A 16,455-nucleotide genomic window follows, 5' to 3' on the forward strand; every position below is an offset into this window, starting at 1 on the left:
TTAAACCATATGCCTCCATTTATTCGTTTTCATAACTACTGTCTGCTTAGGCTTTTATGACGTAGCTGAAAAGGAAAAAAATGTACAGTATTCTTCTGAACCAGCACACATTTCCACACAACCAGTTGTAAATTATTTTTTATGCAGACTACAAATAAAAACAGATTCTTCCAAGGACTGGTGGGGAGTGGAGTGGCATGAATTCTCACCCCACCCTTTAGGTTACTTACCAGATGTCATGAGTGTGGTAGAATTCAGGAGTGCAGGGTATCACCTGAGGGTAGTGGGGGACCACTCCATCACCAAAGAATGCTCAATTGGTTCTGCTGAAGACATAGTTCAACAACCAATTGCAAATGGACAAGAGAACAATATCATTTTCTATGCAGCTTTAAACTCTGCATTTACAAAACATGGGGGATACTCAGGAAATTAACATACAGATACAGTGGTACCCCGGGTTACGAATTTAATTCGTTCCGCGGCGCCGTTCGTAACCCGAAAGATTTCGCAACCCGAAAAAGCCATAGCCGCTAGCGCTGGAAAGCCGCGATTTCGTGCGAAAAAGCGCCGAAAAGCACCAAAAATTTTTTCGTAAGCCGGAAAAAAAAACCGTAACCCGGAACAGTTTTTTCCTATCTAATTTTTTCGTATCCCGGAAATTTCGTAACGCAGTCATTTCGTATCCCGGGGTACCACTGTATATGTTTTATTTAAGAGCCAATAACAGCTTCCAAGAGGAGCCATTTGTCAGGGATTTGCAAAGGAAAGAGATATGAAGATGTCAGTGAAATCGGAAGAAGCAATATGCATAGTCCAAAATCCCTACTCTATAACTTCTTGTCCCAGGTTCCACAAAAAGGGATACTAAATGAAAATTTGGGGGGGGGGGAATCTTCCGAGCAGAAAATCTATATTGAAAAATGATAACAACTGTAGGAATTACCTAATTCTGAGTACACTCATCCTTCCCACATCCCCGGGGGTAAGGGCAAAAAAACCCCAAGAAAGGGGAAAAAACGCAAACAGCAAAAACACTATGTTTTTATCTGAGAAAACACCTGTCTAGGAATCTCTAGGTCCTCCAGGGCAGCGCTATGGTCAACATCTGCAAGACACTGACCATAGAATTGTGCTGGAGGAGCTACAAATGCCTAGTGCAGTATTCTGTCTAGGAATCCTGAGATCCTTCAGGGTGACTTGGTTAAAGTTGACCACAGAGTTGCGCTGGAGGACCCAGATCCGTGATGGCAAACCTATGGCAAGCAACACCATTTCCCCCAGCACAGGGAGGCAGCTGAAGGCTGGGGACGGCACCGGGGGAGGGGGGTAGAAGAAAGAGGAGTGAGCCTCTTCCTCTTCCTCCCCAACCCTCCACTGCCTCTCTGGACTTTTACTTTGGGCACTCAGGCTGTGAAAGGTTTGCCACCACTGACATATTAATAAAATTCAAGAATAATCAGTTCTACAAAAGTCGAAGCTGCAAATGTGGAGGAACAAGTATATTTCTGATATGTAACTCCCACATATGTCACTTTATTATTTACCTAGGAGCTGAGCAGACATATGCCAAGAAAGCACAGGCTGAGCTTTCCTAGTGCTCACCCAGGTGGGTACCTGGGTTAGCACAAGGATGGGTAGATGTTCACACATTGATCCTCCGCTCCTTAACTTGCTGACTCATTCCTTCCCTTAGAAGCCTCCCCATCACCATGTCTGACACAGAAAACAGGGTGCCTAGCCATGTGGGTATAGCCAGGTGCTCCTTTTCTGCATTAGATGCAGCAAATTGGGGGTTGTTGAGTGAAAGCGGCAGCTGGCAAGGTAAGGAGCATGGTGTGGTGGCATGAATATCCCATGGAAACTTTCCTAGAACCTCAATGGAAAACCAGGGATAAAGGCTGTTTACTCCAGGATCAGGCCAGATCCCCTGTATTCATGTCTGGATAGGCAGAATCGGGCATAATCCTGCCTCTGGGGTTTTGGCCTGAGTCATCTGAACTAGACAACATGAGCCTGGGAGAAATCCAGGCCTTTTGGCTTGTGTGCACAACCACCTAATGAAGGGGTTCCCAAACTTTTTTACTTGCACAGCCCTTATTTCTATGGCATAGTCAGTAAGTGGCCTACCCTTGTGTCTTACAAGTTAATGGTGTTTAGGATTATATATAAAAATATATTCCTAATCTTCATTTCATTCATTTTCATTTCTTTCATTTTCCTGGAGCGGCCATGGAGCACCTGGGAAGAACACACAGAGAACTAAGGGCTCCTTGGAGCACAGTTTGGGAACCCCTGCCCAATAGATATTTTGTCCTACAGTTAAAGGCAATCAGTCTTTCCCCGAAAGAAGCAGACGGTAATTGACTCTCGAGGAACTTGTATCACAGGGTGTAGCTACCGAGGGGAGGGGGGAGGAGATTGCCCTTCAAGTAAGATTTCTACCCCCATGAAGTTTTCCTTCAATTCCCAATTTTTTTTAGCATTGCACTAACTTAAAACTTCTGTTCACTATTTGGAAGATATCTAGAAATAGTTTAGGCATCCAAAGAAAAGGGATAGACATAGTTAACAAGGGAATGTGACCACTGCCAATTTAAAAGTTCTAACAAATATAAAAGTGAACAGTTTTCAATTCCTCACTCTCTGCAAAAGCAACAAAAATGGGGACTGAAATAATTCCATTTAGGTTGGGAAGAATTTTTTATTGTGTGGGCAATGCCCTCATTTCCGACCCCCCGACCCCGCTACAACCCTTTTATATGAGGCACCAATACAAGAAGATAGATATATATCATTAATGCAGGAACTTCACTCATAAAATTCTTGAAAAAAGCTCTTATTGAAATTGTAGGCAAATTTTTCATTTCACAAGATTGCACAAGAGCAGATAAAGATAAGTGTCTGAACAACAAATCACCAGTTGTCTACCCTGATTGCTGATATATTTATTTATTACATTTCTTTCTGGTCATAACACTGAAGGTTAAAACTTCCTTTCTACCTTGAGAATTAGGTTCAGCCACTAATTTTGAGTTATGCAAACTAGATGTTCCTGGGCAGACACTTGTGTAACTAAACAGAACACTGAAATCCAAAAGTACTTGCTGGCAGCAATTTCAATGACCTAAGCAGCTCTGGAAGTGCCTACTTGTAGCATGGATATTTTGATATCCACTAACTGTGTTCTTCTGACGTGTTATATTTCCTTACATAAATAGCCATAAGGGGATAGTAGCAACACTGTGACATACAAGAAGTGTTATATCTACATCTAATATGTACCTGCATACTCTCTGAGAAAGCTATTGTTCATATATTCACTAATACTTAAAAGGTCTGTAGGAATAAAGAACATACAAGAATATTCTAAAGAAATAACCAAACAAATACTGCCCAGTGATTAACAAAGCAAAAGCAAGAAATCCACTTGTAATTGCAAAAACCTTGGCCCTAAGCTCTTGTTTTTAGCTAGTCACACATCTTTAAAAACAGTGCCTTTTGGGGGTTAAACCTAAAAACAAATACCTTCTTTTCATATTAAGATGAGGAAAATTGTTTGACCTTTATAAAACCATAGGAAATAAAGTGCAGCTGAAACAGTCACATTCTGCTTAAGCTTACCATGATTCCAACGTGGCCTTTTTTGAAAGATACCCACTTCATGTACAGGAAGCGACAGACTTTCCTCATAGCTATGACTCAACTGAAAGAGATCACACAGGATGATAAAAATCACCAACCATGGACTTTTCAACAGGAACAAATAACAGACGTGAACCATAAAGATGGCCAAGAAAGGGGGGAAATCTCTAATTTGCCTACTGGGTGGCTAAATACACACACATATGTATGTGTGGGCATAAAAAGTCTATAGTAGAATGTAGCTATGAATTTTGTTTATTTTAACTTTGTTTTCAGTGCAGATGCATTAACTTACTGTTATGGTTAAATATACAGTAAACATTGGGTTTTAAAATCTTACTTCCATAAACTTACTTGCTCGAAATGGACAAAGGGATACAAATTCTGAATGAATATACTGAAGCACTGCTACTTCTAAAGAACGAGTACACATTGATCATAAAAGGAATACTGAAGGAATGTGGGCAAGAGAGATTTTTTTCATCCACAGGAAAAAAAAAAGACTAGATTGTACAACCAGAACAATAGATTCACCTTATTTATACAATATTCTCTGCTCTAAAATCTGAAATATGGAATTCATGTGTAACAGAGTAGCATTTTCCTGGGGTGTTTTGGAATTAACTGAAGGGTGGCTCTTGAAAAATTTCAGGCTGACAAAGATACAGCCCTGATAATATTACACCTCTGTGTTTGCTGCTGCCTATGAGGCTAACATCGGCATTCCTACATTATGACTCCAAGTTCATCTTGCTTATTTTCCATGCTCTGTGCATAAGTGTAGAAACATTTGAAAACATGGGTCGATCAACTAGCTACTTCCTTATGTTTTTATTCTTACCCATGCATGAGTTCACATAACACATGGGATTCATTTGGAAACATCACTAGGTTTAAGACTTGCTACATTTGGAAAGCTAACATTTTGTGGTGAAATCAAGTGAGAAGGCTTCTTCATGCCACATTAGCTTTCTGCAGGCAGGTATTTGAAGTAGCCATAAAAAGACTTTAAGGGGCACATGCATTCTGAGATGGCACACTCGCATGATGAAACTATGTAAGATCACCCAAACCCAGATAAGCTTTCCTAGTAAATCTTATTTGATCATTTCTTACCTTTGCAGTCCCATTGCTACGACTGGAGATAGTGCTCAGGAGCATTTCCTCCAAGTGATGCTGTTTGGTTTCTCGTAAAGCTTCACAAAAAGCTGAGAAGGCTGTTGGACCCCTCTTAGGAAGGAGGTTCAGGAATTCAACATTTTGGCTAAAACTCCCAGCCTTGGCCTGAATCAATGCAGAAAACAGAATTCAAAAGAATACTGTGAATCCTTTCTTTCACAATGTATTCTTTGTCTCCTTTGCAAGCAACATATGTAAATATCCTAAGAAAATGCACAGGAAACATTAAATTCAGTGTGGCAGATTATGTAATACAGTACTAAATGCAGCCAAAGAAGCAAATAATAATAATAATAATAATAATAATAATAATAATAATAATAGTAAATGTGCTCTACATACATTTGATCATAATCATGCTAACTTATATATTGCTACATGAAAAAGTTGGCATTCCCTTTCTTTGAACACTGCAATGTTGCAACTAATACCAGTTTGATTATTTATGTTAGCATAAGCTATTATAGATCTAATAATTAACTAACCAAGCATCTTACTCTATTCTCCTTCTACTATTTATACTTTAATAGGGGGAAGAGTGTCTTATGGAAAAGGTGCCTGCTTATCCTAGGGATAACCGTCCCTAGGATGGTTATATCTCCTCCTCTATAGGTATACCCAAAATTTTGGGGTAGTTAAATCAAAAGGCAAGAGCCAAAAGTATATTTTCTCTGAATCTGTTATGAAAAGAATGAACAGCAGGACAAGAACTGCAGGAGGAAGCTCACTAGGAGTTCAACAGGGGCAGAAAGACCATCACCCATCTGCATTTCCAAAGGAATATATCTTTCCACGTCTCTTGAAACAGTTTTGTTTCAAGAAGAAAAAATAAGTTAAGACTAAATAGAGCACAGCTCTAAGTAAAGGAATAAGTAAACAGAAGAATAGGTGCGTTTTTTTAAAAAGCTTATCAGGAGAGAGACAAGCTATAATAAGCTGGGAGACGTGTGCTCCAGCGAGCGGGCCCTTAAAACCGGGGTCCCTCAAGGAGCCATTCTGTCTCCCATGCTATTTAACATTTACATGAAACCGCTGGGAGAGATCATCCGGAGACATGGGGCGCGGGGTTATCAGTACGCTGATGACACCCAAATTATTTTCTCTATGTCTCCGACTGATGCAGTGACTGGGGATGGCGTCTCTCCTCTTGTGGCCTGTCTGGAGTCAGTAATGGGCTGGATGAGGAAAAACCGACTCAAACTAAATCCAGAGAAAACGGAGGTACTAGTGATAGGTTCCCCTGGTCCAGGAATGGCGGTGGTTCCACCTGTCCTGAACGGGGTCACGCTCCCTGTGAAGGACTCCGTGCGCAGCCTGGGGGTGCTTGTTGACTCGTCGCTTCACCTGACTGCTCAGGTGAATGTGACGGTCAAGAGCACCTGTTATCAGCTTCGGCTGATTCGCCAGCTGCGCCCATACCTGGCCCAGGGGGACCTAGAAACTGTTGTACATGCTCTGGTAACTTCGAGACTGGATTTCTGCAACGTACTCTACATGGGGCAACCCTTATACCAAACTCGGAAGCTGCAAATGGTACAGAATATGGCAGCCCGGCTGGTCACTGGCGTATCCAGGACCAGCCACATAACACCTGTGCTAAAAGATCTTCATTGGCTGCCTATCTGCTTCCGAGCTCAATATAAGGCGTTGGTTATTACCTACAAAGCCCTAAATGGCTTGGGCCCAGGATACCTAAAGGACCGCCTCTCCCCGTACATTCCGCCTCGCACCCTCAGAACATCTGGGCAGCAATTACTGAAGGTGCCTGGGGCCAGGTTAGCTTCCACTTCGAGAAGGGCCTTTTCCACAGCTGCCCCAGCCCTTTGGAACACGCTGCCCACGGAGCTCCGCTCATCTACCACCCTGGCCCAATTTAGGAAGGACCTCAAAACCTTCCTATTCAAGCAGGCATTCCCCGATTAAATATCCTGTGGGCCTCCCTCCTCTTCCGTGGCCATGAGGTTGGGCTAAGGGGCTTTTATTGTTGTTTTTTAGATTATTGTTGTTGTTGTGTATATGTTTTTAACCTTTGTATTTTGCTTGCACTTGCTGCATCATTGTAAGCCGCCCTGATCGTTTGGAAGGGCGGGATACAAATAAAGATTTTATTTATTTATTTATTTATAATGCCATGTTTGGACATGGCAGTAATCAGTTTCCTCTAATATGTATGACTGGAGATCCAGATGTGATTCCATGCTTGGCCATAGAAACCATGGGCAAGTGGTCACACACTCTCAGCCCCAGAAAACCCTGGGATACGTTTCCCTTAGGGTCACCATAAGTCAGAAACAAGTTGAATGCAAATAACAACAACATGCAGGGATATTTTGGAACCGTCAGCTATCTATCTACAAACAAGGCAACAAAGTACTTGTATCATCTCCATCATTTCTTCAGTGATAACATCCTTTTCTATAAGGTGTTCTGTCAATTCCTTCAGCACAAGCTGCTTCGCAAGGGACACACGATTCTTTTTCAGTGCCTCCTGGTGACATTTCTGCATGCCACAAGTACCCAGCATTCTGGAAACAAAAGAAGAAAGCAAATCACAATAGAAAAATGACACTTACTCTCCACACTTTCCACAATGTACCATTATGTTTAAAAAGTAGAACACACACAAAGGCAATCATTTCAGCATTTACATCATTCGTAACTTGTTTTGAGGCCAAAGTTCTAAAAATATTTATGAAAACGTAATATACTCTGTGTTGTTGGGACTTCAGGATTCAGGACCTGGATTTTGGAATCAAGAGACATACAGCCTTGTGCTAAGAAAAAACTGCATGTCAGTTTTGAATTTTCAGAAGCGTAACATTTTGGCTGATGTAGAAAAGAGTATTAGAAAATGATGAATGGAAAAATCTAGCTTTTAGATAGTTGTTTATTCTGTAGAATATAAATTTTTGTAAATGCGCTATATTTCTTTGAGTGATCTTTATGGGGGCTGACTGCAAATTCTTTCTCCTCTCTTATTTACAACTCTGCATCGCTGATGGCCAGTGAAAACCAGTTGGTAAAAAGAAGAAAAACCAACAGTTGTGTTATTAAACTAGTTATCAGGTGCTTTCTGCCAGTGAAATTTAACAGCCACACTAATTTGGAAGGGGGGGATGATTACCATATTGTTATTTGTAACTACAGTTGTCATATTTTGTCATCTGTGGTGGATGCCAGTCAGTTTCTGAGCCCAATTCAAAATTCTGGGTTTAACCTATAAAGTGTTAAATGGTTTGGACCAATTGCCTTAAAGTGTCTTCTTTTACCTAGATTTAACTACCTAGAAAGTAACGAAATAACTATCCATACAATAAAGGCCCTTCTCCAAATGCCCCCGACACCAAGGCTAAAGGCTACAACTACAGAAGATTGCTCCAGCTGTGGCACTATTTCTCCAGTGTCTTTTCTACATATTTATATTGATCCTATGTTATGGTATTTTCAACACCTTGAAAATACCTTTGAGTTAGCCTAGACCCTTGGTGGCGAACCTGTGGCACACGAAACCATCTCTGAGGGCACACAGTTGCCACAGCAAGTAGGAGCAGGGGGCGTGCGCTTGGCCCAGCTCCTTGTAGCAGCTCAGTTTGCCTTGGGAGAAGCAGGCAGCAGCAAGAAGGGCCAGGGAGGTGTGCATGGCCAGCTCAGCTCCTTACTTTGGCTTGGTTATCTGCAGAAAACTGAGCTGCAAAGAGGGGTGGTGTGCAGCCTTTCTAGATGGAAGCCCTGCCCCATCTGGCCAGACGGCCCGCACCATGCTATGTTATGAGATTCTGGGAACTGTAGTTTTATGAGGTGTAATGAGGCCATCCATGGGGTCTTCTTGGTAAGATTTCTTCAGAGAAGGTTTGTCATTGCTTTCCTCTGAGACTGTGACTTGCCCAAGATCTCCCAGTGGGTTTCATGGCTGAGCTGGGATCTGAGCTCAGACTGCTGGCTCTTTGTTCTTGTGCTGTACCTTCTGTGCTTTATTATGCTTGTTGTTGTTGCGTGCCTACAAGTCGTTTCCAACTTATGGACTCAGAGCACCCTCCCTCCCGTTCATGAAGACCCTAAGGTGAAACTATCACGGGGCAAGCTTCTTCAGAGGGGGATTTCAATTGCCATCCTATGAGGCTGAGAGAGCATGACTTGTGTGTGGTGCCTTCAAGTTGTTTCCAACTTATGGAGACCCTAAGGTGAAACTATCATGGAGTTTTCTTGGCAAGTTTCATCAGGGTTTTTTGCTAATGCTAGCCTGAGGCTGAGAGAATGTGCCTTGAGTCCCCCCAGAGGTCCCTCCCTCAGAAAGTGGACATCCCACCCCCAGAAGGGGGAATTACCCTCCCCGGCACCGGGTAACACTAGATGCAGAAACTCCACTGAGTTTGGGCACTCGGACTCACCATCACTGGCCTAGACATTTTAACAACCATTAGAACATTTTTATATAACCAGAGGGGTCACAACACCCCAGCCCTCACAAGCATAAGGTTGTTTGTCTACAGATTTTTTAGAATGATTTGGTGTGTGTATGTATACAAACAAAATGTCTCCCTTCATCCTTCAGGCCTATCTAAGGCAACTTCTCCATTGTGGGCACCTCCCTGGTATGTTTTAGGCTCTGGAGAGGCCTTGTTTTGTTTTTAATTTTTATGTAAACCATCACACATTTAACACCACAATCAACAAAAACATAAACACAAAACAATAACCACATTAATCACATTAATCACAATATTTACTAAATAATAAGGATTTCCTAAACCTCTGCTTCTTGGATATAACCTCAGTTCCATTATATCTAAAAATAAAATTACTTTTGTCATAATTGATTTATATTCTCATCCTTCACCCTATTCCATTACATGATTTATCTTTAATTTAGAGTTCATATCTCCATACTCTTGTCCTGTCATTCTTGTCTGGCCCTTGTTTCTTTATTGATTCATTATTAATTCATTTTTTAAATATTTACATCTATATGTATTTTTGTTATCACATTTAAATATGCTTCCATTTTATATTTATACCTATATAAATATAATCTTGCATCAGTTCTAAATTTATAAATTCTTTTATCTGTCTTAGTTTTGGGTTCAAAACAAGGCCTCTCCACTGATGCATGGCGAGTTCCTTGCCTTGAACCCAAAATTAAGCCACAAGTTACTCCTGGTTTTGGAAATAGCTTACCCGCATCTTTAAAAAAACTGCCAAGGGGCATGACAAAATTTTCTCTATTCTTCCTTAGAGGGAAAGGGAGATTTAAGTTCAACTAATTCATTTTAAAAACTGGAGCCCCCAAAACAACCTTGGGGTGTAATGTCACCCCAATTTTTCCAGCCCTATTTCAGCTATTAGAGGTGTTCTATTTTTTCTGCTGGATACACTTCAGTTTTATTTTGTATTGGTTTGTTTTTATCCACTGTGGATGGTTTATTATATGTTTCATCACCATTATTTCATTCTTATATTTCTCAGATGATCATTATTTATCCACACATCATCCAAAGAACTCCAATCACTGGAAAGTAAACAAGAGTAAGACATAAAGTAAAAGAGTAGCTACAACAGATTATTTTACTATTGTAAAGAGACAGCATTCCAGACAAAGGCAACCATAAAGAGAAAGCAATAAGAAAACTGTGGCGCTGTGACAGTGTACTGCACTGTTGCATGTATGCTCCACTAACCAAAAATTACAGGCATCAGTTTTAGATTCTTTTCATCTTTCAAAAATCACTGGGTAGTGATGCCTATTTTCCCCCCAAACCTTACATCCAAACTGAGTAAAATGTTCTCCTGAGAGGAAAAAACCTATAAAAATAATCTTGTTTACTGCATTGTCATTTTCAAGAAGAGATACGGTGCCATTAATAGTGAAGTGCAACATAGGAAAAACAATCAGAGGAATACATTGGCCCTCAGTATCTGCAGTTTTTTTAATCCACCGAGTCAAACATTCATGGCTAGAAGATATTCAAAAAATATATAAAGCAAAACTTGTTTTTGCCATTTTATATACGGGACACCACTATTCAATGGCATTACATTTAATGGGACTTGAACATTCACAGATTTTGGTATCCGCAGGGGGTCCTGGAACCAAATCCCAGCGGATAGCAAGGGCCCACTATACCATGCAACGTATGACCAAATATCTATAAGACTCCAGGGGAAAACCTATCAATGTAAATTGATCACACACTGGAACAGGATATGTTGATAATTATAGGCGACTGAAATGCAAAAGTAGCAAACAGAGCAAAAACGAACAATGAACTGAGAAACTGACTGAATTTTGTGAGGCCAACAGTTTGTTATTTGAAAACACAGTCTTCAGGCAACCGCAGACACTACTGTATAAATGGATGTTGCCAACAAAGAAAGCAAATACTGTGGACTATAAAATTGGAAGCAGAGGATGGAGATGCTCCATTGGTCTGCAAAAACAAGCCCAGGACCAGATTGTGGCACAACCATAAATTGCTAATATTAAAAATTAGAGTGAAGATGAAGTATACTAAGTCCATCATTGTGCCAAAATATAACCTGAAGAACATCCCTGCAAAATTTAAAGACAGTGTACAGAAAAGATCTGCACTACAAAGCTGAACTGACAAAGAACCAGGAAAATACTGAACCAAAACAAGGGACATGTCAGAGAAGAATGCAAAAAGCACAATCTATAGTCAAAAGCCTCATTGATGACAAATGTAACTCTTCAAATGGTTAAGGACAGACAAGAAGCAAAAGTAAACAATGACAGAAGCAGAGTCCTGAATGCAACTTTGTGTAGGGAAAAAGAGAACTATTACAATAATCAATACAAAGAAACAGAAGACCAAACAAAGTAGAAGAGACCTTTTCCATAAGATCTGAGAAATTAAAGGGAAATTTAAACCAAGAATAGGGATCCTATGTCATCAACATAAGAAGAGGACAAAATCAAAAGCTAATGTTAATAATATAACGAGAAACTATTCAAAATAATAATAATAATAATAATAATAATAATAGCAACAACAATAATATGTTTTATTTGTATACCGCTTTTCCTATGATCAAAGCGGTTTACAGCATACATATGCATATACAACAACAAGGCAAGTAACAAAAAACAAAAAACAAAACAAAAAAAACTCTGCTTCTCTCCCCTCAAGATGGTGGTCGGGGGGAGGGCTCTTCTTCTTGGCAGGCAGAGGCCTGTTGTTTCCTGCCTGCTTCTCTCCCCTCAAGGTGGTGGTCGGGGGAGGGCTCTTCTTCTTGGCAGGCAGAGGATAGATGAAATGATGACAGATTCCTTCAAAGAAGAACCATTTTAAGATGACCCCAGAATCTTAGAAAGTTTTCAAAATACTTTGGAAAATAAATAACTGTAAAGGATGGCATATCAATAGATCTGTTTCAAGTTGAGATAGAATCCACTGAAACTCTAGCAAAAAATAAATAAATCTGTCAACAAATGAAGAAAACCAAACAACGGTACACAAACTGGAAACGTTCAATATATATTCCAGTCTCCAAGAAAGGGGACACAAAGGATTGTAGCAACTATCAAACTATTGCACCGACAAACTACAATCCCATGCAAGCAATATGATGCTTGAGATTTTGCAAGAAAGACTTTTACCATATCTGGAGCAAGAAATGTCAATGTCCAAGCTGGGTTCGTAGAGGACAAAGCAGTAGGGATCATATTGGAAACATACACTGAATGATGGAATGCAACAATTTCAAATGGAAATCAGCCTGTGCTTTACTGAATAAAACCTCTGACTGAGTAGGTCATGAGAAATTATGGTTCACTGTAAAAGAAATGGGAGTGCTACAATATCTGATTGTCTTGATATGTAACCTATGCTCTTGACAAGAGGCTTCTGTCAAAACACAATATGGAGAAACAGAAAGGCTTCCACTGGCGATGGGATCAAACAAGCATGCATTTTTATCACCCTGTTTAATTTATATGCAGAATATATCATATGGAAAGCAGAATTAGAAGAAGTATGGAGAAAGGAACATCAACAATTTAAGATCATAAAATCACAGAATGATAGAGTTGGCACAAGGGCCATTCAGGACAAGCCCCTTCTGCCATGCAGGAACTCACAATCAAAGCATCCCCAACAGATGGCCATCTAGCCTCTATTCAAAGGCCTCCAAAGAAGGAGACTCCTCCACTCTCCGAGGAATAAGTTTGTTCCACTGTCGAACAGCCCTTACTGTCAGGAGGTTCCTCCTAATGTTGAGGTGGAATCTCTTTTCCTGTAGCTTATTATTACAAAGGTGGAGGGTAGGGAAAATAATTGTCTGTGGTTGCACTTTGGAAGAAAGTTTCAAGTGGCTTCCATCTGTGTCCATGTGCCTTCAAGCCACCTGTCAATGTATGGTCACTCCATGAATTTCATAGGGTTTTCTTAGGGAAGGAATCCAGAGGTGGTTTCACCAGGTCCTTCCCCTGAAATATAGGCCACATTACCTGGTACAGTTGGTCCTCTGTATCCACAGATTTTCCATGGCTTGAAATTATTCAAAAAATAAATAAATTCCAAAAGGCAAACCTTGATTTTGCTATTTTACATAAGGGAAACCATTTTATTATGTCATTGTATTTAATGGAACTTGAGCATCCATGGATTTTGCTCTCCCATCCAAGTACTAACCAGGGCTGACCTTTCTTAGCTTCCAAGATCAGACAGGACCATTACAGTACTTAGGCCCTCCAAGTGGTCTTTTTCTAAAAGATGTTTCTGTTTACATACGCAAGGCTTGTGTGGCCTGGTTGTTTTGTTTAACATGAGCACATTATGAGTTGCTGAAACTTACTAAACTGCCCCTTTTTGTGGTGTAGGAAGCTGTCCCTGTTCTTTCCATGTTACATCTGTCTCTGGTACCAAAGTCCAAGAACACATCTACTTTGTTAACTGAGGTATATGTACTGCCTGTACATATTTTTAAGTTCATATTTAAAAGATAAATAAACTTGGTAAGAGCTTACGTAACTACTGGTGTTTTACTTGTAAATAGACTGGCTGGGAGTTGACACTTGGGACAGCAGGGTAAGCACTGAGAGGCTTGGGCCCTGGGAACCCAAGGTGGCGCATATATATTCACTTTTTAAAGGCCCACAGACTCATTATTTGAACCTGTAGCTTCCTTACCGAGCCCACAGTGTTTGCTTAAAAAGGCTGCAGGCGCACTGTTTTCAGCACTACCCACAGGAAGAGAAACACAAGTGTGAAAAAGATAGGATTACTATAGTTTGTTGTGGGTTTAGCAGGCTATGTGACCATATTCCAGAAGAGTTTCTTCCTGACATTTCGCTAACATCTGTGGCTGGCATCTTCAGAGAGTGCTAATCTGGAAGAGAGTGGGTATATACATACATACATACATACATACACACTGTGTGACCCTGGGTGAGGAGGAGTAATTCCCATGTTAATCTGTGTATAGGGTAGGAGGATATGCAGAGGATTAGTGCCTGCTAATTAGTCATCATGTCTGCTGCTGAAGATGCCAGATGCCACAGATGCTGGCGAAACATCAGGAATAAACTCTTCTAGAACATGGCCTCATAGCCTGCAAACCCCACAAAAAACTATGGATGCCGGCCATGAAAGCCTTTGCCTTCACAGCTAGGATTACTTCTGCGGGAGGATCAAGGACTGACTGAGTTCACAAGTGGGCTCTGCTTCGTAACATTTCATATACATTCATGTAGAAAAGGGATAGGGAAAATGTGGCCGTCCACATGTTTAGTTTTCAGATCCCATTACTTCTCACTATTGACTATGCTAGCTAGTGCTGGTGGGAGTTGTCCAGCATCTGGAAGGTCTAACATTCCCCATCCCTTTGAGAGAGGACAAACTAAATGCTGCTTGGCTATGAAAACCCACTGGGTGACCTTGGGCAAAAAGTCACACTCTCTCAGCCTCAGAGGAAGGCAACGGCAAACCTCCTCTGAACAAATCCTGCCAAGAAAACCCCATGATAAAAGTCAGCATAAGCTGGAAATGACTTGAAGGCACACAACTACAAGTACTATATACAGGGGGGAAATCAGTGGTCCAAAACATAGTAATCCAGTCTGAGGCCACTGTAACTGCCCTGTCTCAGTCCTAGGGAATTCTGGGAACTGTAGTTTTGTGATACACTTAGCCTTCTCTGTCAGAGAGCTCTGGTGCCACAATAAACTACAATTCCCAGGATTCCCTAGCACTGAAGCAGGAGAGCTAAAGCGGTCTCAAACTGGGTCATTTTCTGCAGCGTGTTTTGGATCAGTAGCAAATATAAGAGTTTAAATTGTGATCAGAAATAATCCAGCTCGGTGTCTCCCAAAAAAACTACAACTCCCAGGATCCCCTAGCACTGAACCATGGCGGTTAAAGCGGGTTATTTCTGCAGTGCGGATGGGCTTCCCGGGAAGGAGGTCCCACCTAGACCAAAGAAAACCCCGGGATAGGACCCTGCCTTCCCCGGAGAAATAAGGGCCACTCACGCGTCCACATCGGCGGCCTTAGCGCTTCTGGCCCCAGGCGCTGCCTCTTCTTCTTCCCTTCCTCACAGGAGCTTTCCCGCCTAAATTTCTCTTGCTCAGGCTCCAAAGTCCCCGGATGTAGGGAAGGCCCACTGGGCAGCCTTAGGCCTGGATGGAGAGAAGGGGGCGGGGCTTGCCAAGGAAGAGAAACGAGGAGAGGCTCTTTCCCTTTCTGGATCCTTTTAGTCCTCCACGGGACCATAGAGCTCGGCGTCCTAGAGGGGCAGGAAATGGGTGCTACTGGAGCTTCTGGCTCCCTTCGGCTTTCCAACGGGATCATAGAGCTCGGCGTCCTAGAGGGGCAGGAAATGGGATGCAACTTGAGAGGATGAGATCACGTGTTAGGAAAACGGAGAAGGAGGAGGTTTTGTTTGTATTGTAACTGCATTTGGATTGGCTATGATTCATGGCGACCCTATGTATGAGGCATCTCCAAGACCCTCTGTCCTCCACTGCTCTGCTTAATTCCTGCAATCCTATAAAATCCATTGTGACCTCCTAAATAGAGTCCATCCATCTGGCATGTAGCCTTCCTCTCTTCCTACCTTAATCTACCTTTCCCTGCATGATAGTCTTTTCCAATGAGTCCTTCCTTCTCATGATGTATCTGATGTATGACATCCTCACTTTGGTCACCTTGGCTTCCAAGGAGGTTTCTGGCTTGATCTGCTCTAGGACCCATTTGTTTGTCCTTTTGGCTGTCCATGGGATTCTTGGCACTCTTTTCCAGCACCACATCTCACATGAATGGATTTTCTTCCGATCATACGTGTGAAAGGGATCTGGGAGTCCAAGTAGACCACAAGTTGGATATGAGCCAACAGTGTGCTGTGGCAGCTAAAAAGGCCAATGCGATTTTAGTCTGCATCAATAGAAGTATAGTGTCTAGATCAAGGGAAGTAATAGTGCCACTCTATTCTGCTCTGGTCAGGCCTCACCTGGAATAATGTGTACAGTTCTCGGCACCACAATTCAAAAAGGACATTGAGAAACAAACATGACCAAAATGGTGAAGGGTCTGGAAACCATAAAGGCATATGAGGAGAAATTTAGGGAGCTGTGTCCAGCTGGCCTGGAGAAGAGAAGGTTAAGAGGTGATATGATAG

At 41.5% G+C, this 16,455-nt stretch overlaps 1 protein-coding gene across 1 annotated transcript in view; it reads right to left on the reverse strand.

Annotated features, from left to right (window-relative positions):
• The window catches only part of CASP2 (caspase 2), a 30,246-nt gene extending 14,720 nt beyond the window's left edge, over positions 1 to 15,526 (reverse strand). The window contains 6 exon segments of the mRNA XM_042447704.1: positions 231 to 303; positions 306 to 326; positions 3,625 to 3,706; positions 4,762 to 4,929; positions 7,199 to 7,349; positions 15,311 to 15,526. Coding sequence (XP_042303638.1) covers positions 231 to 303; positions 306 to 326; positions 3,625 to 3,706; positions 4,762 to 4,929; positions 7,199 to 7,348 — 494 coding nt within the window. The 5' untranslated portion in view covers position 7,349; positions 15,311 to 15,526.
• Positions 15,527 to 16,455: the final 929 nt, after the last annotated feature.

The sequence above is a fragment of the Sceloporus undulatus genome, chromosome 2, assembly GCF_019175285.1.
Source record: "Sceloporus undulatus isolate JIND9_A2432 ecotype Alabama chromosome 2, SceUnd_v1.1, whole genome shotgun sequence".
In the NCBI taxonomy this organism is placed as follows: domain Eukaryota; kingdom Metazoa; phylum Chordata; class Lepidosauria; order Squamata; family Phrynosomatidae; genus Sceloporus; species Sceloporus undulatus.